Below are 22,138 nucleotides of genomic sequence, written 5' to 3'. Positions count from 1 at the left end.
CCTGCTCACTGCATTTAATAATAATAATAATAATCCTTTCTACTAAAGGCACAAGGCCTGAAATCAGGAGAAGGGGGCTAGTTGATCACATCAACCCCAGTGTTTCACTGGTACTTATTTCATCGACCCCCAAAAGGGTGAAAGGCAAAGTCAACCTCAGTGGAATTTGAACTCAGAATGTAGCAACGGGCGAAATACCATTAAGCATTTTATCCAGTGTGCTAATGATTCTGCCAGTTTGCTGCCTTAGTAATAGTAGTAGTAATAATAATAAAAATGATAATGGTAACAGAGAAAGAAATTTATGTGGAAGAGAGAGAGAGATATAAAGAGTGTACAGAAGAACATGAAATAGTGAATGAGGTCTATGGAAAGGTGAAGAAAACAGAAACAAAATAACTGTAAATTAAACATTGAGAAACAGATATTCCCATCAGATATTTGTGTATAGTCATGTTTATCATATTTGAGTTTAATTGGATGTTATAAGGGCTTTTACTGCAGGAATAACTCTTGGAGAAAATTCTCCACCGGGACATGGGTAAGTGCATATTTTATTTTGGGCTATCATTGGATTGTGTTGGGTTTACCTCCAACTTACATTACATTGAATACCAGGCATGAGCCAATATGGGAGAGCCTTTAACTCTTTTGCATTCATATTAATTTATCAAATGTGATTCTTATTTATTCGTCATGCATTACCTTGTAGCTTTGAGATGTTGATGATGTGATTGTTTAGTTTTCAGAATGACATTGTAATGTAGGTATGAGAGACCAGATCTTTCATATGGCCAGTTTAAAAGCTAAAGGGTTAAGGGGTTGTTTGACTGGCAAAAAAAATTACAAACTCTCCCACAAATTCTTAAGATGATAATCTTAAAAAAAACAATAATCCAACAAGGAAATCTCTTTATTGGTTCTTGAGGTCTCAAATTAGGTCAACCCTACTACTTAAAAAGGCAAGTTTTTTTTTTGAGCCATGTTGTTATGAATATACAACTATGTGTGTATGTATGTGTATACCAATCATAGTCACTACCTTCAATATTAAGTTATGGTGTAACCTGTGTGAAGGAAAAGTACCTATATAGGTTGACATCAATATTGCCTCCAAAGCTATCAGAAACTTAATGACAATAATACTGGACTGTCTTAGAGCTCCTGTCTCTTGATAAGAAATTGTGACTCATTACTTCTATTTTCTCTTCCAGTATTGATGCCAAGTCTACTAGTATTCAAGTAACAGTTAAACAAGGGGGCCTGAAGTTATTACAGATTCAAGATAATGGCACCGGTATACGTGTAAGTAATCCTTTAGAATGGTACCTCTAACACTTCAGCAAATCAATGCTGCCTTTCCTGTGTCCTTTAACATTTTAACCCTTTATTTCAGGTTTATATGATTGTTGATGTTTAACCCAATTTGGCCCTGATTGAGCTCTATGATAAAAAAAAAAAACATTCCAGTCTTGATTGACCTATCTTCTTTTCTACTCTAGGCACAAGGTGCGAAATTTTGGGAGAGGGTGGGGGCAGTCAATTAGATCAACCCCAGTACGCAACTGGTACTTAATTTATCGACCCTGAAAGGATGAAAAGCAAAGTCGACCTCGGCAGAATTTGAACTCAGAATGTAAAGACAGACGAAATACCGCTAAGCATTTCACCTGGCATGCTAACGTTTCTGCCAGCTCGCCACCTCTTGATTTACCTTTCTTATTTTCAGACATAGCATATCAAGAGTTACTATATTATGCAGTAGACATGATTAATCAATATACTGTGAAACTGGAAGATGCAGCATCAGCCAACTATACATATCAGTAATCCCTACACATTTTTTCTCTCTCTGTTTTTTTTCCTCTCAATCCTTTGTTGAAGAGAGTAGGCTCAAAACATCAAGACTTTTCCATTCTTCCCGAGCATTACACTAATACACCTGCTTGTTGTTCCTTCACCTGTCTTAATCTTTTGTTTTCTGCAAATTTAAACTATAATTATATATGTGTGTGTGTGTGTGTGTGTGTGTGTCATTTTTAGAAAACATATATCTGGAGAAGAAGCACACTTTAAGAAGTAGAGTAGTCAATGTTTTTTTACTGGGGAAGGCCAATTTATGGGGTTACTCTGGGTTTCCCATCCATAAAGGGTTTAACTTTATGATGTATCATCAGACCCCAAGACCTGTTGGCCTAAGACCTCTTTAAAATGTAATAAGGTTTTCCCCTCTATATTTTTAAGAGGTCTTAAGCCAACAGGTTTTGGGGTCTGACGATACACCATAAAGTTAAACCCTTTATGGATTGGAAATCCGGATAATCCCATAAACCAACCTTCCCCAGTAATATATATATATATATATATATATATATATATATATATACAGGGGTTGTACAAAGTAATGGAAACACCTAGTATGATAGCATCATAATTTTGAAATATCTATAAAACCGTCAAAAGCTTGTTTATTTTTGTTTTTTAATTTATAATTAGTGTTGCTTAATATGTTTTGCTAGAATTGCTGTTTCTTTGCAGATATCATCGGAAAAAGGTAATTAAAATTCATTAAAATGACAGATCTATCGGACTTTCAAAGAGGTCAATTGTTAGTGCTCATATGACAGGTGCTGGCATAACGAAAACAGCTGAAATGTTTGGTGTATCAAGAAGTACTGTTTCAAAATTAATGACAGCCTTTGAGAAAGAGGGAAAAACCTCCTTATCAATACAAAACTCTGGAAGGCAACCAAAACTTTCAGATAGGGGCCATCGGACTCTTTTGCAAATTGTTAGAAAGGATCACAAAAGTACAGCTCCCAGAATTACTGCAGAGCTTAATGACCACCTCAAGAACCCAGTTTCCACAAAAATTGTTCGCCGGGAGCTGCACAAAGCCAGATTTCACAAGAGGGCTGCAATCAGAAAACCATTACTTTCAAAAACTAACGTTGCAAAGCACTTAGAGTGGAGTAAAGACCAACAGAATTGGTCCCTAGAGCAGTGGAAGAATGTTATTTTCTCGGATGAGTCATCCTTTACCTTATTTCCAACCACCAACTGAGTATACGTGTGGAGACAGCCAAAAGAAGCATTTGACCCAGACTGTCTTCTTCTAACTGTTAAACATGAAGGAGGATCTGGGGTGGGGGCTATATCTTGGAAATCCGCCGGCCCAATGGTTTCCCTTCGTGGCAGAATTAATAGTCAAGACTATTTAAGCACTTTATCTGATCAAATTCATCCTATGGTTGCGGAACTGTTTCAGGAGGGAAACGCAATCTTTCAGGATGATAATGCACCAATTCACACAGCTAAAGTTGTTACTGAATGGCATGAGGAACATTCAAGTGAAGTTGAACATCCTATCTGGCCACCACAGTCCCCAGATCTTAATATTTTTGAACATTTATGGTGAACTTTAGAAAAATAAGTAAGGAGTCGATATCCTCCACCATCATCACTACAAGAACTAGAGACTGTTTTAGCTGAAGAATAGACAAAAATTCCTTTGGAAACAATTCAAACTTTCTATGAGTTCATACCTTATAGAATTCAAGCTGTAATTACTGCCAAAGGCGGTTCTACCCCATATTAAAATAAATTTGTTTGAAATTTTAAGGTGTTTCCATTATTTTGTCCAACCCCTGTATATTTAATTACAAATCAAGAGCAGCACTAATGTTATAAATATTATCGACTACCCATATTCAATGTATGTATTTTGCTTGTTTGCCAGTTCATAATGCTGGGTGTTTTAACACCTGAAAGTCATAGGCAGACAAGACAACTCAACTCCAGTCCCATTCAGGAGTGATGGATACTGATATTTTACCATTTTTGTGGCTTATCAACATAACATACCTGAATTAAACAAGGGCCAAACCGAATTGCCTGTCTATGACTAAATTACAAATAGTGTAAGAACCACTTGCTGGTATGTTATGGCAGTGCATACATAAGATTAAATTCAATTATGAATAAAGAACAGCACTATTGTTGTAAACATTATCGACTGTTGTAAACATTATCGACATACTCAATGTATGTGTTTTGCTTGTTCGCCAGTTTGCTGCTGTGTTGTGCTTCGGGGATGACTCCTTCATAGCACTAGATGTTACAGGTGTGCTGAGAAGTTGCTGGCTTTGGGTAAAAGAAAATACAGGAGAATCAGTTAATTATGATTTTATTCCCTTCTTATATTTCCCTCTCAGATTCACACACTTATTGCAGTGGTCCTTCAGTTTTTATAAGCCTTGTAAAAGAACTCAGAAGGCTGGAACTTTTCAGCACTCCCACCTATATAAATGGTGACTGTCAACCTGTCGATAAGTATGAGCATCACTGATAAATTTACTTATCCTAAATATTTAAAGACAGTAACAACTTGCACAACATCTCTTTGACTCTCACCTACAAAGCCAACTAGTCTAGAACTTATAAGAACAAAATCTCTTGCATTACAATGAAACAGGTATTTTTTTAGAATTTCCTTCTCCTGGAGATATGTGTAATCAAAGACTATGGGTCTCTTACTCCCAGCTGTTAGATGGTTGTTGACTCTCCTGAGTTCATTAGTCAGGTTTTATTTTGTGTCCTGCAAAGTGTCCAACGAAAACCATCCTCCTTACCAATCAGCTTGGTAAGATTGCTGGTTGCCAATATCCTGACTATATGACTGGTTGTACTAAGTTACATGATACAAGCAGCATTATAGTGACCTTATGTGAATATATATATATTGTGTATATGCATGTGTATGTGTGTGTGCATATATTTATATACACACATACACACACATATATAGAACAAAACCTCCATAGACTGGAAACTCTTAAATAAGTATAACTCTTGCTTGAATTAGAATCCCAATAAAGGACAATCATGAAATATCAATACATGGCATGATACATACAACAAAACCACCATAAACTAAGAAACCAAGAATTCCTTAAGTTTCAACCCTACAAAAACTAGAATCTTAATGAAGGACAACTTCAAAACCACAAGAACACAAGATATGAAAGGTCACAATCAACAACACACATAAATAAACAAGCACTTCAAACATATATATATCCATTCTTCAGCAGCCTATTGGATATCATTATGATTTTAATACCTGGGTAGTACCATTCAGTCTGGTGGTGTCAACAGCAGTTAAAAATAAAAACACCCTCTGTGTGGTACCTTATGCAAGTATCTTTCCAATAACCCCAGGCTGACCAATGCTTTATGAGTAGATATGGTAGGCAAAATCTGAAAGAAGCTTGCTGTATTTGTGTGTGTGTATGCTTGTATCTCCTTGTCTTGTCATTGCATGATAGTTTTAAATGAGTGCCACTGTCATATACAAGCAGCAGCATTCATTTCCAATATTCTGCAAGAACATGTCTGGCCATGGGGGAAAATATTACCTTGTTTGGAAACAGGTATGGGTTGGTCACAGGAAGGTCATCTGGTTGTAAAAAAACAGTCTCAAAGAAACTCCGTTTGATCCATGTAAGCATGGAAAAATGGACATTAAAACAACAAAAGCGGCAGTGAAGAAGAGAAAAATACTGCCTAATAAAGTCCCATTCAACCCATGCCAGCATGTACATAAAAGCAGTGACAATAATGTGTGCCATAGACACAGCTACAATCATAAACACTTGCAAAATGTATGTATTATTTACTGAGACTCAGTTGTAAGATTCCTCAATATTCCTCTATATGTGTGCTAACCATTGCAGATGTGGAAATCCACTGCAAGCACCAGCTGCTTTAGACATGAAATAAGTAATTATTTTCTAAAGCAAAGTCAATTAATCAAAATGAAATAGTTTAGTGGTTGTTACATTTATTGTTGCTTTTGTGTTTCTTCTGTCATTCGTTAAATGCCAAAATAAGAAATTATTAGATTTTGTAAATTGAAAGATTTTGTTGTATTTTCTCATAAATAAAAGGAAACAAATTTAGATTTTTCAAATTCCATTAATCCATTTCAAATGTAGAGATTAATTCATCATTGCAACAAATTTGTATTTCTTCTAAAACCTATGTTCATTTATTATTAACCATCTTCTTGATCAAATATATTCAGTATACAGCTGTTATTGTTGTTGTTAGTTTTAGGTCAGCCCTACATTCACAAGTGGCCACCTCATCTCTCCTTTTTTGTGGCCACCTCATCGCACTTTTTCTTTTTTTTTTTGTTTCAGAGATTATATTTTATTTAAGATGGTAATGTGTGATTTAACCCTTTAGCATTCAGATTACTCTGTCAAATGTAATGCTTATTTATTCACTTTGTTTTGAATTAATTATGCATTGTCACATAGGTGTAAAATTTTGATGAAGTGGTTGTTTATTTTTAGAATGAATTTGTAAGGTAGGTGTGAGAGGACAGATCATAAAATAGGTAGAATATTGAGCTTGGTATGCTCAGTTTAAATGTTAAAGGGTTAAGGAAGATTTTGCTGTTATTTCTAGTATGTTGAGTGACCACAAAGAAGCTCTTTCAGTATACACTTTGTTTATGATTATGCAATTATGATATTTTTTTTATGCTCTTCACATATTTGTATGATTCAGTTTGTTTCTATGGTGATGCCCAACTCAAAGCTTCTTCAACCACCAGCAGCTGTTTGACCATATTCCAAATACCTTTTATCTCTTTCTCACTTCCAAACTCCACCTTTACCAAACAACTGTTGTCTCTGCATTGATCACATTGTCCAACAACTACCTATACAAGGCTATCTATGATAGATCCACATACTCCACAACCCCCCCCCCTCCAGCTTACCCCTTAACCATATGGTACTTCATGTCAGGCCAGAACTCAGTCAGTCTTCATGTATAAGCTGGTGAATGAATCCATCCCCATAGACATGTCACTTCAAATCCCACACACAACTAGAACCCATAACTGCAAGTCCCCCAAGTGGTTAACACCACATTGTCATCATCATCATTATCATCATCGTCCTTCAAAATCTGTTCTCCATATTGTCATGGATTGGACAGTTTGATAAGAGTTGAAGAGCTGCGCCAGGCTCCAATTGTCTATTTTGACAGGGTTTTTACTGTGGATGCCTTTCCTAATGCCAACCACTTTACAGTGTGTGTGTGTTGGGTGCTTTTAATGTGGCACCAACATGAGCGCTTTTACATGGTACCAGCACAAATACTTTTTATGTAGTACCAATGCAGGGCTCTTGTAGGCCAATCCACTTCATCAGAGAAAGTGGCATCAACACTTCTGCTGTGGAGGATGGGTCTTCTTGAGTACAGCAAGCCACCAGGTATCTCCCTTCTTTGTCATTTCTTCTATAAGGTTCTGTATCCTGAGGTTATCCTTCAGTACTTCATCATTTTGCTTCCTGAGTTTCCCTCTTCCGGGAGTTTCATCCACTATAAGTCACCAGCAGTTTTTATGGTACTGTCAACAACCATCCACACCACATGACCAAACCAGCAGTCTTCTCTCTTGCACACTGCATCTGATTCCTTTTATGCCTAACTTTTCTCTCAACACACTAGCACTCTATTGCATATGTACACTTACGTTGCAGTGTTGTAGAAATACAAGTGAAGAATATGGCCTTCAGCACCTGGAAAAATTTATCTATCTCTTCCATTTGAATGGCTTTTACTCACTACTACCATTCCTACAAGATTACCATCCCCAAAACAATAGATGCCTTCATGCATCACAGCCAGCAAGTTCTTCCAACCACCAAAACTGTAATCAATCTTTCTGATTCCTTGCCTAGAGGTTCTCTACCAATTTTACAGCATTTGCTTACTTACCACTCCTCGACTAAGTTGGCTTTATAAGGAGTCATTGTACAGAGCAAACTTACATATTTGCTACTTTATTTAGCTTTCAAACTTCATAATATATCGACTTAAAATGATTAAAATTAGCCTCAAACAGTGTGCCTCGGAGCTAGCCCCTATCTTTGCCAAACTCTTCAAGCTTGGTCATTCTGCAGGGAGTTATGCCAATCTTTGAAAACATTCCAATGAAAGGCAATCTCTGTGAACATACCAACTATCAACTTACTGCTCTCTCTCTCTCTCTCTCTCGCTCTCTCTCTCTCTTCCACACAGGTGTTGCAGGCAATTGTTAACAGTCATCTTCTCCAACACTTCTAATTCCTCTCTCTTCTTAATGAAACCCCAGTATAGCTTTCATAGAGCCAGGGATTACTTTCTAATAACATTCCTCACTGGTCCTTTGCTGTTGAGCACTTTGACAAAAGCAATGGGGTTTGCGGTGACATTCAGTCAAGGCTTTGCCATGATAATCTTATAGCTAAGCTGCCTATTGCACAATTTCTTTCTTGTCTGCAAATCCTCTGCATTTTTTAGGGGATGTTTTATTGCCATGAAATATACACATGCATAATCATCATACAGTCTACATATACAGCCCTGCTATTTACTGCTTTGCTGCCATTAGAGGTAACAGTTCCTTGAATGTTTTTTTTTTTACCCTGTTTTTACTCTGGCTCCTATGCCTTCCAAATACCAATCTCCACCAGTACTTTCATCTATGCATATATATGCGTGCGTGTATGCATGCATATATATTTAAATGCTTGCATAATGAGAGAGAATGGAGAATCAAGATGTGTCCACAAATAACTTTGTAACATAACTTTCCTTTCAGCACTTTTTACTATAAGATCATTCTTTGTTTCTGGTTAATTTACAGAAAGACGACATGGAAATAGTATGTGAGAGGTTTACCACAAGTAAGCTCCAAAAATTCGAGGACTTGACTTCTATAGCAACATACGGATTTCGCGGAGAAGCTTTAGCCAGCATCAGTCATATTGCACATGTAACTATCATGACAAGAACTGCTGATTCAAAGTGTGCCTATAAGTAAGCTTCTAAATATCATCTTATTGTTTAACAATGATATATCACAGTCAATTTTCAATATTCTTAATCTGCTTTATTAGGTATTTAAGACAATGTTGTTGTTGTAGTTATTGTGGTTGTTACAGATTGCCCTATCTTTTTTTGTTTTAGGCATAGTGTATCTATGATTATATTATCTGATGTGCCCTTTCTTTTTTTAAGACTATAAGACAGTGAGATTTACTTGTTATTTCTAGCAGGTTAAATGACCTTATAGAGGCTCCCTGTTATGATACATGTCAGTTGTGGCAACTATTAGTGAATATTGCACTGTAACAATGAAGAAATACTGTGTAAAAGAGGAAAGATGATGGAGAGTATGCAAACTGTAGAGATAGCTATCCATGATACTAGGAAGGGGACTTGAGGTTAGTTAATTAAATGGGATCTTGAAAATTGTGCATTACCTTCAAGATAATACAAAACTTAAGGTCTGTTGTGTGTGGGAGAAGGCTTGTTTTATGTATATGAACATAATTTATTGTTACATTAATATAGAAAGTGTTCATGCAATACAAGAAAAGGAATATTCAGATCAAACAACACAAAGGACAAGTGCAGAATGTCTTTGTCAGAAATTCAAAATCCGTTTAATTTTTACACATCAGTACATATTCTTGTTGCTATGGTGTGTTTTCAACCATGCCAGGTTGAATGTGTAGCTGTGAAAACAGCTATGTGTCGAGAGTGAATACCACTCTGAAGTAGCCTACTCAAATGAGCTGTATTTGTAGGCTCTGTTCACAGAAGGTCCTAGTCATACTACCAGCCTATCACATGAATGACAGCCATTGATTGGACTGAAATTGGTTTTGTGCACATGATCACCTTGTGATTTCTATGTGGCAAAACATGGGGTCGAATCCAACTGTTACAGGTGTATAGAAAGATGCTGAATTGCAAACTTTTCAAGCCCATTCTAAAATCAAAGGAAAAATAAAATCATCCCCATCGTCATCATATCATGTTGCAGTTGCATCTTACTCAAATCTGTAAGTATAAAGAAGGGTGACATTAGTGATCTTTCTTTTCTTTAAGCCCTTCACTCCATTCACTCAAGCATAAGGCATTGATGACTTTTCTCCACTGTTCTTGATCCTGGACTCTGTTTTCTGATTCTTTCCTTTTGGATTTTGACTTTCAGATTTTGTTGCACCATGTCATATGTTTCTCTGAAGAAAGACCATCATTTCCCAGGTCTTGTTATGTTTTAAATTGCCATCGATGCTTCTGTAACTTTGCCTTTTTTAAATTTTGGTGGACATGTGTATGTGTGTGTTTATGTATATACATGCATGTAATAGTGTGAGGTTAATGTACTGAATAACTAAACACTAGTCAGGAGTTCAAACTTCACAGTTACCATTGTGTTATACATACCCTAAGCCAGTGTTTCTCAACTATTTTTTGTCTATGGACCTCTTTGATTCCTGTTTTACTCAACTGGACCTTCATACCGATTCAATGTTTTTAAAAAATCTTATTTTTATAATTATGCTTTTAGCACTCAGATTATTTAGTCAAATGTAATGTTTTTTCATTCATATTGTTTTCAATTAAACATGCATTATTTTGCAACTTCGAAATTGTGATGATGTGATAGTATATTTTATAATGGCATTGAAGAGTAAGTGTGATAGGCTGGATCTGGCTTGTTAGAGCATAATGCAGGTAGCATATTTGGGCTGGATATGGCCAATTTAGATATGGCCGGGTTAAATATTATTAGGAATTGTATTAAAAAATTGTTAAAATATTTTAAGTATTGTAGAAATACAACCAAGTTTATTGTACATAAACAATAAAATCTTATATGAACCCCCAAGGGCCATGTGGACCCTGCTTAAGAACCATTGTTTTAAGCTAACCCATTATTTTGATTGACTCAGTTTTCTTAGTCAGAGATTGAATAGCATCCCATTTTACAGTAGTGTTGTTAGAAGTATGACTTTTCAAATTTTCATGTTTGAAATTTCAAAGTGATAAAACTAATGTTTTCATGAATTTCTTATCAGATGCCAAAAACATATGATGAAAAGAAAAAAAAATGAAAAATATAAAATAAAAAAAAATTGAATTAGAATATTATGAAAATAACTGAACTGTTTTATCAATTCAAATTTTCTTTTTATTGTGTTCTTTTTGTAATTGAATTTAAGTTTTTTTCTCATTATTTTTTATTTCATTTATGTTTTTGTTTTTTATTTTGGGTTTGGGTTTTTTTTTTTTACTTCCCCCATCTTTGTATTTGTTTATGAAAGCTGATACTTCTATTCTGTGTTCTTTTATAAGTCTCTGATGGAATTTTTGTTCAGTGGTTTAGTAAAGTAAACCATCAGCAATATCTGACAAGTTAGTCTGTTAGCAGTCAAAATTACGGTTTGCACAAATTCTTCACACAAGGTTGAGCAAAGACTTGAAACTCAAGATTTTATTAATTATTTTCCTTAAAAAAAAAATTATGCTTGCTTCATTTTTCTCTCATATTATTCTTTTTATTATTTTTCATTTTATTCCAGAGGATCATATCAAGATGGGAAGCTGAAGGCACCTATTAAACCATGTGCTGGGAATGTTGGCACTCAAATTACGGTAAGCTTATTATGGCTAGTACTCACAATATAAAATATTTTGTTCAGTTTCATTCAAACCTTCTGAGACTTGAAAGAAAAGAAAAGAACCAAGATGTCATTTGTTTCTGTTACTAAATTTGATTGATGTGTTATTCTACCAAAAGTGGCCAATAACTTTCATAACTTCCATTCAATATTTTTTTGTTATTGATTAATATATTGATTAATACACATTTTTATTTTCTTATTTTTTGTAATGGAAAACCTTAATACATGGATATCATAACTGACACAAAAAGTAATTATATCGACTCAGGCCATCTAGCTGCAAATAGACTGACTGCTGTTAAAGAGTGAGAGTAATTTAACTAAGATAAGTGTCCTGTTAAGCTTCCTGTGATGGCATACAACTCAAAGTTGTCTGTGACTTCAAATAAGAAAGACTTTCTGATACACATAGGTTCAAGCCTGGAGTACACCAAAACTTCCTGGCAATCATATATTTCAAATTCAGCAAGAATGGTCTCCTTCTGGGTGTGTGTAGAGAGTATTCTTTTTTTGTGGAGTTGAAACCTCATCTATGAATAAGGAGCTTCAAAATTGCCTTGATGGCATGTACACCAGGCTTCTCATGAAGGCTAAAGACATCTCATGGTATGAGTACAAGACCAAAGAGAGATTTATGTACACATTCTACCCCTTGTTATTCAATGCTGGGTGGCCTTTGCTGGCCACTGCTATCATGCTGACTAACAAGCCCTATCAGACATTATTTTTTGGAGACTTCTTCACCCTAACAGAGAACAAAGACAGCTCAGCTACAGACCATACAACCTGAAACTGAGTATCTACCAAAGCTAATGAAGGACAGAAATTCCTGGCACACCATTGAGAGACACATCTCAGTTACAGACAGTTGAAGAAAACATTAACTGTCAGTTCAAATCTTCCCCCATCTCCAGCTTTACATGAGTAAATGTTGAGCTCAGCCAGTTTAACTTGCCCTGGGTATGCTATATATACTAAGGCATTCTGCAGTGATTCCCCTAATGTGTCCTTAAATTGTTACAGAGGCATTAGGTTGTAATCATTGTTCAGTCTTAAACTAATCCTGACCTAAAGAGCCTTCGTCCAAAGACATTCAAGTCATGACCATTTGGCTTTTTACAGAGTGGGTTAATGTACTTTAGATCACATTCTATGATATGTCCATTTTTAACCCTTTAGCATTCAAATCAGCCAGACGTAGTCTCTCACACCTACCCTACAATGTCATTCTAAAAATAAACAATCACATCATTGAGATCTCAAAGCTACAAGATAATACATGATTAATTCAAAACAATATGAATAAATAAGTATTACATTTGATCGAGTAATATTAATGCTAAAGGGTTAAAAACAGTAGGTTATGGTTTAATGGAGACTTGGCAGCTATTTCTAGCAAGGCAGAGGATTAGAACACACTCCCTCTCATTGATTCATTTCTGCATATGTTTGAATGGATATTACATTGGACTGCCTGCTCAAAGGTTTTAAGTTCAACTCCACTTCTCTGCAGATGTGTCAGTATATTTGGGTCAGTACATTTGATTCTATATTGCTTCAGTTCACTTTGCTGTCAGAGAAATAGATACCAAATCCTCTAGGAGTGTTACCGGAGATAGACTGATGGGCTGGCATCCTGTCAAACAAAAGATTTATTTCTCATCCACTTTACACCAAAAAAACTAGGGCTAAGTGCCAATCCTTAAAAGTCCTTCCCCAAGGTATAGGAAACATCTACATACATTTTAACGGTACTGTAAATAACAACACATCTAACTCTTCCTCATCTCCTCATTTCTATGTGTTCCTAGCACTTTGTTAAATATCACTCTTACAGATGAACAATCAATCCATTTTTTTAATTCTTTTTTAATGTGTATTATATGAACTTGTTTGTTGTTCCTTCTTTCTGCAGTATTTCCTAGAATATATATATATATCTTTAACAATATGCATTATCTTTTATTGATTCTCTGTCGTTTGATGGAAAATGTTCATTCGGTTAACATTTTATGAGAATCTTAAATGTGTTTGTTGATGTTTGCAGGTGGAAGATTTGTTTTATAATGTAGCAACACGAAGGAAAGCTTTGCGAAGCCCAGCAGAAGAACATTCAAAAATAGCTGAAGTTGTTAGCAGGTAAGCATCATTGAGTTTATGAGTGTATTTGCAAGTGCATATACATATGTACATGTGATTTTGAAAGAAAGAGGGGGTTAAGTTTGTATGCAATGCATATAAAATATTAATTTCTAGTATTGGCACTAGTCCACAGAATGTAGTGGGAGAACAGGTATAAGGATTAAAGTATGTATATGATTACAGGTATATATGTTTACAGTAAAGAACATATTACTTGACTGCTTTGTAAAGTATTATAGATGTTGATTACATGTGACCACAAGGAGTCTTGTACAGACTGGTTCATGATTACTCCTTAAGGGAATTGATATGTGAATGCAATATCAGCCTGTATCTGTTTGTGTGTAGTGTTACATAACTTGCGTAAATGGTGAAAAGCAAGTGACTTGAAAGAGTGATAAGTGATAGGATAATAGTGTCATCAGCCACTGGTCTTGTCATGTGATGTCAAGTTGATCAGCCAGTAAGAGAGCCTGTTATGTGGTCATTCAATCTGCTAGAAATATCAGTCAAATTGCCTTTAAATTTCATCATCATCATCATTACCATTTAATGTCCATTTTTATGCTGGCATGGGTTTGGACATGGTGTAATGTCGAAGAAAAAGACAGAATGGTCATAACTGGAAAGCCTTTGAAAAAAAGTCTACTCATTCAAAGGCTGATCTTAGATAAATATAACATGATGTGAATGGCTGATACTTTGTCAGTGAGAAAGTAGTTTGTGATGGTTGTGGAAAGTAGCTATGGTGGAAGAAGACAAAAGATAAGGGGAATTGATCATGCTCATTCTGAGAACATTGTGACTCACAAGAATTGATGCAGGACCAAGATAAACAGCTATTACATGTAATACTGTAAACCCATTTAAAAAAAAACATGCCAACATAATAAAATAGGCATTACAATAAAAGTGTTGCTGGTGGTGCTGGTGCTCATGGTAGCAGCAGTGGTGCTGGTGTGTTTGTGTGTGGATATGTATGCAGGCACACATATGCACTTGGTGAAAATGTTCTGTTCTTTAGCCCCAGGTCAACCCTCATTAAGCAGACCTATGATCAAAATCATTCTAGTCTAGATGATCTAGTCCCTTCTGGCAATTTGTAACAACTATAATGACCTTATTGTGTACAGTGCTCAGGTGCACTACAACTGCTCAGTCTGTGGATTTTAAAGAAAGTTCAATGATTTGAGGACAATTTAGCTGCTATTTCTAACAGCTAGATGGACCATGTAGAGGCTCTCTCATTGACTTGGGTTAGAAATATACTTGCTGTTGGTGTTTGTTGATGTCTCAATTTTCATGTGTATGTGGAGGATAGGTCTAGTTCTCAGTATAGCAAACCCTTTATCTATCACCCATCATTAGGTGTAAACTGCATAGAAGAAACTATCAGTTCTTTGAGGGCCACAGAGTGTTGAACTTTTTTGGTGGAGTGATACATTTTTTTCAACAAAATCATTAACAATATTATGAAAATATCCACATATCATCTAGCAAACAAGGGGCTTACTGAGTTAATGCAAGGACTTTTATGATTAGTCAATCTTTTGCAAATAGTTTTTTAATATCCCTCAAATCCCATCTCACCAACTTAAAATGGAAGGACATATTGGCTCATGCGGTTCTAGTAGCAAATGATAATGCAGTCCTTAAAAATATAAATCAGGTAGTCATGGCTAGAATGTCTTCAGTCATAGGCCTGCTCAATCAAGGCTGACTTGGAACTAATCTACTACTATGAATCATTGTCATCATCGTTGTTGTCATCATGATGTTTATAACAAGCCCACCTTTTCTTCTTGTTCTATTGTAGGTATGCTGTTCACAATGTTGGAGTTGGATTTATTTTGAAAAAGGTAACAGTCTCAATAAATAATTTCTTGTTATCATCTATATATTAATACATTAAAGCCAAGTATGTGATGCTATCATGTGGTTAGTTAAAGGGAGAGGTGAAAAGAGAGAGAAAAGAGTGTTAGTGGTGAGAGCCAGGAGAAAAGGATTGCTATTATGTTATATGCTTGTGTTTTTAGTTGGTGGCACCTTAAAATACTGCTAGAAGTGCTTGCTTTACTTTTCTCATTCTTGTTTTGCATATGTATGTCTTTTACCTGCTTTCAATACTAAAACATTATCTAGAGCACTGCTTTGTTGACAATATGCTCTATTCCATTACATACATTAGTATTTATTTTGAGATATTTGGGGTTGTGTTTTGTAAGATATTTTTAACAAGTACTGATCTGTGTGTTTATGCATTTGTGGTTTGTGTTTATGTGTATGTTTGTGTGTGTGTGTGTGTGTGTGTGTGTGTATATATATAATGAAGTGGCAGTGCTATGTAAAAAGCTCCCAGTACACTTTGTAAAGTAATTGTTGTTAGGAAGAGCATCTAGCCATTTAAACCAAAGCAGACATTGAAACTTGGCAAAGCCCTCTGGCTTACTGGCTTCAGTCAAACCACCTAACCCATGCCAGCATGGAAAACAGATATTAAATGGTGATGATAATGAATATACATATATATATATATTTGCCATGTTGAGCCACTGAACTCATTTTTTTTTTCATTCCCCCTCCATTTATTTCTTCTTATTCATTTCTATGGAACAGCATAGGCTTGAAACATAAAAGACTTCCATTTTTCCTGAGCATCAAACTAATTCACTTGCTTGTTGTTCCTACATCTGTCTTTGTCTTTGTTTTTCTATAAATTTGAACTATATATATATATATATATATATATATATGTCAGTAAATGGTGGGGTTGTGTTAACTGCACATGGAGAAATAATACGAAAATAAAAAATAATAATAATAAGGCAGAATGCTAAACTGAAAGCATATCTTAATATAGATGTGTATAAGGAGGATTAAAAAGGATTTCTAACCGGCTTTCATTGCATCGCAAATTTTCAAGAAGGGGGGTAAATGAAAATAATGTTTTTTACAAAAAAATAAAAAATATATAAAAAAATAAATATACCAATACATTATATTGTCTTTGAGCTTTTAAAGTTCAATGGTAATCCATGTAGATAATTGTTAGGAAGATTAGGATGCATGGAATTAAGAATCGTGTTGTGTTTAAAAAAGGCTGAAAGTTTGTGTTAAACAGGAAGTGTAGTGTCAAAACAGGAAGTGTGGGTAAGGGAAGACAATTCTGTGGGTTTTATACTCTTTAGTTGACACCACACTTCCTGTTTAACACAAACTTTCAGCTTTTTTTAAACACAACACTAATCTTAATTACATGCATCCTAATCTTCCTAACAATTATCTACATGGATTACCATTGAACTTTAAAAGCTCAAAGACAATATAATGTATTGGTATATTTATTTTTTTATATATTTTAAAATTTTTTGGTAAAAAACATTATTTTCATTTTCTCTCTTCTTGAAAATTTGCCATGCAATGAAAGCAGGTTAGAAATCCTTTTTAATCCTCCTAATACACATCTATATTAAAATATGCTTTCAGTTTAGCATTCTACCTTATTATTATTTTTTTTCTTATATATATATATATATATATATATATATATATACACACACATGTGTATATATATAAACAAACTTACATTTCTGTTATTCTAACAGAATGTTACATTCGAAAAAATATCACCTTGTTTGTATCATATATATATACATATATATATATTGCTATATAGTAAGAAGTTTGTTTCCCAACTACATGGTTCCAGGTTCAGTCCCACTGTGTATTACTTCCAGCAAGTGTTTTCTACTATAGCTTCAGGCCAACCAAAGCATTGTGAGTGGATTTGGTAGATGGAAACTGAAAGAAGCCCATAGTATGTGTACGTGTGTGTCTTTCTATCTGTGTTTGTTCCCTACCACTGCTTGACAACTGGTGTTGGTGTGATTATGTCCCTGTAACATAATAGTTTGGCAAAAGAGATTGACAGAGAAAGCTTTAAAAAAAAAGAAGTACTGGAATCAATTCATCTATAATTCTTCAAGGCACTGCTCCAGCATGGCCTCAGTCTGATGACTGAAAGAAGAATGAGAATAAAACTAGAACGTGCATGCTTACATACATACATAAATACACACATACATAAATACACACATACATACACATGTGACTATATATATATATATATATATATATATATAGACACACATACATACAGAGAGAGAAACAGGTTTAGCTCTCTCTGTTCCTCTATCTGTCAGTTCTATATCCAACTTAGAAAAAGGTCTTGTCTTGCAAGTACTTGGGGACCTCACTAGTGTTGGTGCCATGAAAGAAAGCATCAAGTATACTCTGTAGAAGGGATATCAAGCTGTAGAAGCCATGTCAAAGCAGTCATTGGGATTCGACACACTCCTCTGGTTCATCAGTTCTTTACAAACCATCCAACCCATGTCAGCATGGAAAAAAGGATCTTAAACAATTGGTGATGATGATGACAGTGACATTGATGATGATTTACTTATGTATAATGGGAAAAACTTAATATAAAACTTTGGACCAAAATTGGTAGGATTTAGCATTATATGCAAGTGTGAAAAAAAGGATAAAACATATCAGCTATATTGTTGTTTATGTTGATGTTAGTGAGTGTTGCTTCACATTCTAGTTTCTTTTTTAAATTCTTCTTTTATTCAATTTTTTTTCCATTTAATTCTTTTTTCAAATTTTATTTTCCAAATATATTTTGTCTCCTTTATTTTTATTTACTAATTATCTTTCTAATTTTCTTATTATTCTTTTATTATAGCCTCAAATGTTTTTATTTCTATTTTTCTCTATATTTTTTAAACTATTTTAAGCTACATTTACTGTATTCAGTATTATTTGTTTTGTTTTTAACTTATAAAAAGGAAGGTTCTGACAGATAGCTAATTCTCTTATAGCTTCTATTTATAATTTTGTACCACATTATTGTATAAATCACATAAAATATCTCTTTCTTTTTCTGTCCATATACTGTTTGCCTGTCTGTCTGTCCATCTATCTAAAGATCTATCTATATATATAGCTGCATATATACCAGTCTTAGAAAATTTTAGCCTTATGCTTAGTCATCATTGTTATTTTTATTATCATCATCTATTTTCAATGGTTCTATATTCCACCATATCCATCTCTGTCTTCCTAAGGCGTGTGCGACATTGTCTTTTTTGGTAAAGCAGGGGCTGTTTGTATGTTACATCTACTTTACTATACTGTACAGATTGTGTTATTCTATCAGATGTAATGTTGTCACATGTATTGTATGTGTTTAAGTACCAGAGTGGTAATTGTTATATGAATGTATGTGTTGTGTGAGTTATGTTATAGTGTTGAGTTGAGATTTTGTATCTGTACATTGTGTGAGCTTCACAGAAAGTCGACTGTAAGAATTCTGTTATTGTACTTACATCTTGCATAAGATGGTAGCTATGTATAGCAGTTTTTTTTAAAATTTTTATTGTATGTGGTTGTAGTGTAGTTGCTCTAGTGTGGTTTTTATGACTTTTGGTTAAATTCTTCATTACCATACCTATTATTAGTAGTTTTTACTTTCATATCCTACGTCTTACTTATTTTCATTTCAGGATCTTTTAGACATTGATACATTTATATATATTTCTTATTCTGTGTAATATTTTGGTTAAAAGTAATCAAGTTGTCTATCTTAATATTGATTTCAAATTTTGGCACAAGGCCAGCAAGGAAATGGGGGAAGTCGATTACATCAACCCTAGTGCTAAATTGGTACTTATTTTATCAACCCCCCCCCCCCAATAGGATGAATGGCAAAATCACCCTTGGCTGAATTTGAACTCAGAACATAGAGTTGTATGAAATGCTGCTAAGCATTTTGCTTGGCATGCTAACAATTCTGCCAGTTCACAACTTTAATTTCTATTATAATATTATCAATAATATCAGTTTCACATCCATTCTCCATTGTTAACATGGTTGGACATGTCTATCATCTCTCTCTCTCTCTCTCTCTCTCTCTCTCTCTCTCTCACACACACACACACACAATAAAAACAACAACAACAGAGAAAAACCCACCAACTTTGGTAGTGTATATCTTAAATTGTGAACCAGGTGCATTTTATAATGCCAGTAGATTCTAATTTTGCTTTCATTTCTTTTTCAGTCTAAAATGGGATACCTTTGCCAAGTCATTAGAATATACCAAGTTTGGTACATGCTTATTCACTTCTAGCTGTTATATCAAGGTGTTAGCATAAATTCTAATGGACATAGTTGTTTACCTGGTCATGTATATAGATATGTTGTCTTTACAAGGACTGAGCAGCTACAAAAGCTCTGTTCAGTTATTTCTTGATGCTGATTGCATAGTCTGCACTCAGTGTCAGCCTCTTGTCAGGATTTTGCCTTGTGTGTGTGCATGCATGTGTGACTGTGACTGACTTGTTGGCTGGCTAGGCATTTATCCTCTGTAATTGATCAGGCATTCCACTTTCACTTTCAGCCCAGAGATTTTGAGGTATTATTAGCTTTTCAGTCTAAGTCTTGTTGGATACTGGTCATGGAGTGTTTTTTCTCTCCATTTTTATTTTTATTTATTCTATTTTGGTGTTCCATATTTATTTAGCCTTTTGAAAGTGAGTTTACCATTCTTTTTTCTTCATTCTTTTTCATAATTCTGTATCATTTCTTAACCACACATAAATATCAAAAGTTCTTTAACAGGAACAACATTATGATGAGCTATACTTGCCTGAATAGCATCACTTCACAGATCCCACATCACTAGCTAAGATGCACAACCAGCTACCCAACTCATAAAAAAAACATCCAGCCTGCTCTATAAAACTACCTACTGAAAGCATCCTGCTCCTCTTAAGCTTTGGTATGTAGAGCAAATATAACACTTGACAGTGGTATTATACTGTACTTTTGGAAAATACTTTTTAAATTAGATACTTCCAGCATGTGTGTTCATTTAGATTCAACAATAAAATTAATTCCAGCTTTCTATCTCAATATGTCTGGAAAATAAAGGACAGTAGAATTAAAAACACTCCCATAACCTGGAGTATTGTAAAACAGCACCCACTCCACTACATTAACATAGCAAGAAAAATCATTTTGTGTTTATTCAATAAATTTCATATTCTAATATAACTGCCAACATTGTTAAATAGGTAAGCTGAAATGTTATTCAACAGCTCTACATTTTGTGTTTAAATAATCAAATACTGTTGAGATCAGTTTTGTTTATTATTAAGGCAACGAGCTGGCAGAAATCATAAGCATGCTGGGAAAAACGCTTAGTGGCATTTTGTCCGTCTTTGCATTCTGAGTTCAAATTCCACCAATGTTGACTTTGCCTTTCATCATCAAGGTCAATAAAATAAGTACCAGTTGAGTACTGAGGTCAATGTAATCAACTTATCCCCTTCCTTGAAATTGCTGTGCCAAAATTTGAAGCCATTATCATTATTATTATTATTATCATTATTATTATTATTATTATTAATGTGGTGAGCTGGCAGAATTTTTAACACATCAGACTAAATGCGTAGCAGTATTTGTTCCAGTTCTTTACATTCTGAGTTCAAATTCTGCCAAAATTACATTTGCTTTTCATCCTTTCACTATATAAGTACTAGTTGAGCACTGGCGTTTATATAATTGAGTAACCTCCTCCAAAAAATTTCATGCCTTGTGCATAGTGTAGAAAGAATTATTATTAATATCATTATTATTTAGGTGGTGAGCTGACAGACTTGTTAGCATGCCAAGCAAACGCTTAGCAGTATTTCATCCATCTTCATGTTATGAGTTCAAACTTCGCCATGGTCGACTTCGCCTTCCATCCTTTTGGGATCGATAAAATAGTACCGGTCAGGTACTGGGGTCGATGTAATTGACTAACCCCTCCCCTGAAATTGCCGGCCTTGCACCAAAATTTGAAATCAATATTGGTTATTGTTGTTATTGTTATTATTATTATCAGTAGAAGTAGTAGTCTAATTATTATAACTGTTGTTATGGTGGCCGTGGTGAAAAGCAAGTAATAAGAATATATATTCTGAAACATCAAAAATATAGTAAAAACAAATCAATACAAGAGACTATTGGATGAGGTGGATGTTTGCAAGTGGGTGGAAAAGCCATGGTTGGTTGTCAGTGTTTTGTTGGCATTCTTCCAGCATGCTAATTTTGGTAAGTGATAGAATTTCAATTGAAAAACAATGATATGTAGTAGTGTAATTGTGAGTATATGTATACAGACATATACATATATATATATTTATATATCTTTATGTATGTGTGTGTATACACATACATATCTATCTATCTATCTGTCTGTCTGTTTCTCTTCCTCAATCTGTATGTCTGTCTATCTATCTATCTATCTTCTATGCGCATGTGTGTATATATATATATATATATATATATATATATATATATATCACTCTCCATATATACACGCACACACACACACACACACA

The 22,138-nt window shown here is 34.5% G+C and overlaps 1 protein-coding gene across 2 annotated transcripts in view; it reads left to right on the top strand.

The window, feature by feature from the left end:
- Positions 1-22,138, top strand: part of LOC106870854 (DNA mismatch repair protein Mlh1) — a 209,173-nt gene that overhangs the window by 133,086 nt on the left and 53,949 nt on the right. For both annotated transcript variants that reach the window (XM_052969928.1, XM_052969924.1), the window contains exons 3-7: positions 1,215-1,305; positions 8,708-8,880; positions 11,439-11,511; positions 13,588-13,679; positions 15,499-15,541. In XM_052969928.1, the coding sequence (XP_052825888.1) occupies positions 1,215-1,305; positions 8,708-8,880; positions 11,439-11,511; positions 13,588-13,679; positions 15,499-15,541 (472 nt within the window). The remainder of the gene's footprint in view (positions 1-1,214; positions 1,306-8,707; positions 8,881-11,438; positions 11,512-13,587; positions 13,680-15,498; positions 15,542-22,138) is intronic.

Source organism: Octopus bimaculoides, chromosome 1, assembly GCF_001194135.2.
Source record: "Octopus bimaculoides isolate UCB-OBI-ISO-001 chromosome 1, ASM119413v2, whole genome shotgun sequence".
Taxonomy (NCBI): Eukaryota; Metazoa; Mollusca; class Cephalopoda; order Octopoda; family Octopodidae; genus Octopus; species Octopus bimaculoides.
The sequence above is the reverse complement of the archived record's forward strand: the minus strand, read 5'-3'. Positions and strand labels throughout refer to the sequence as shown.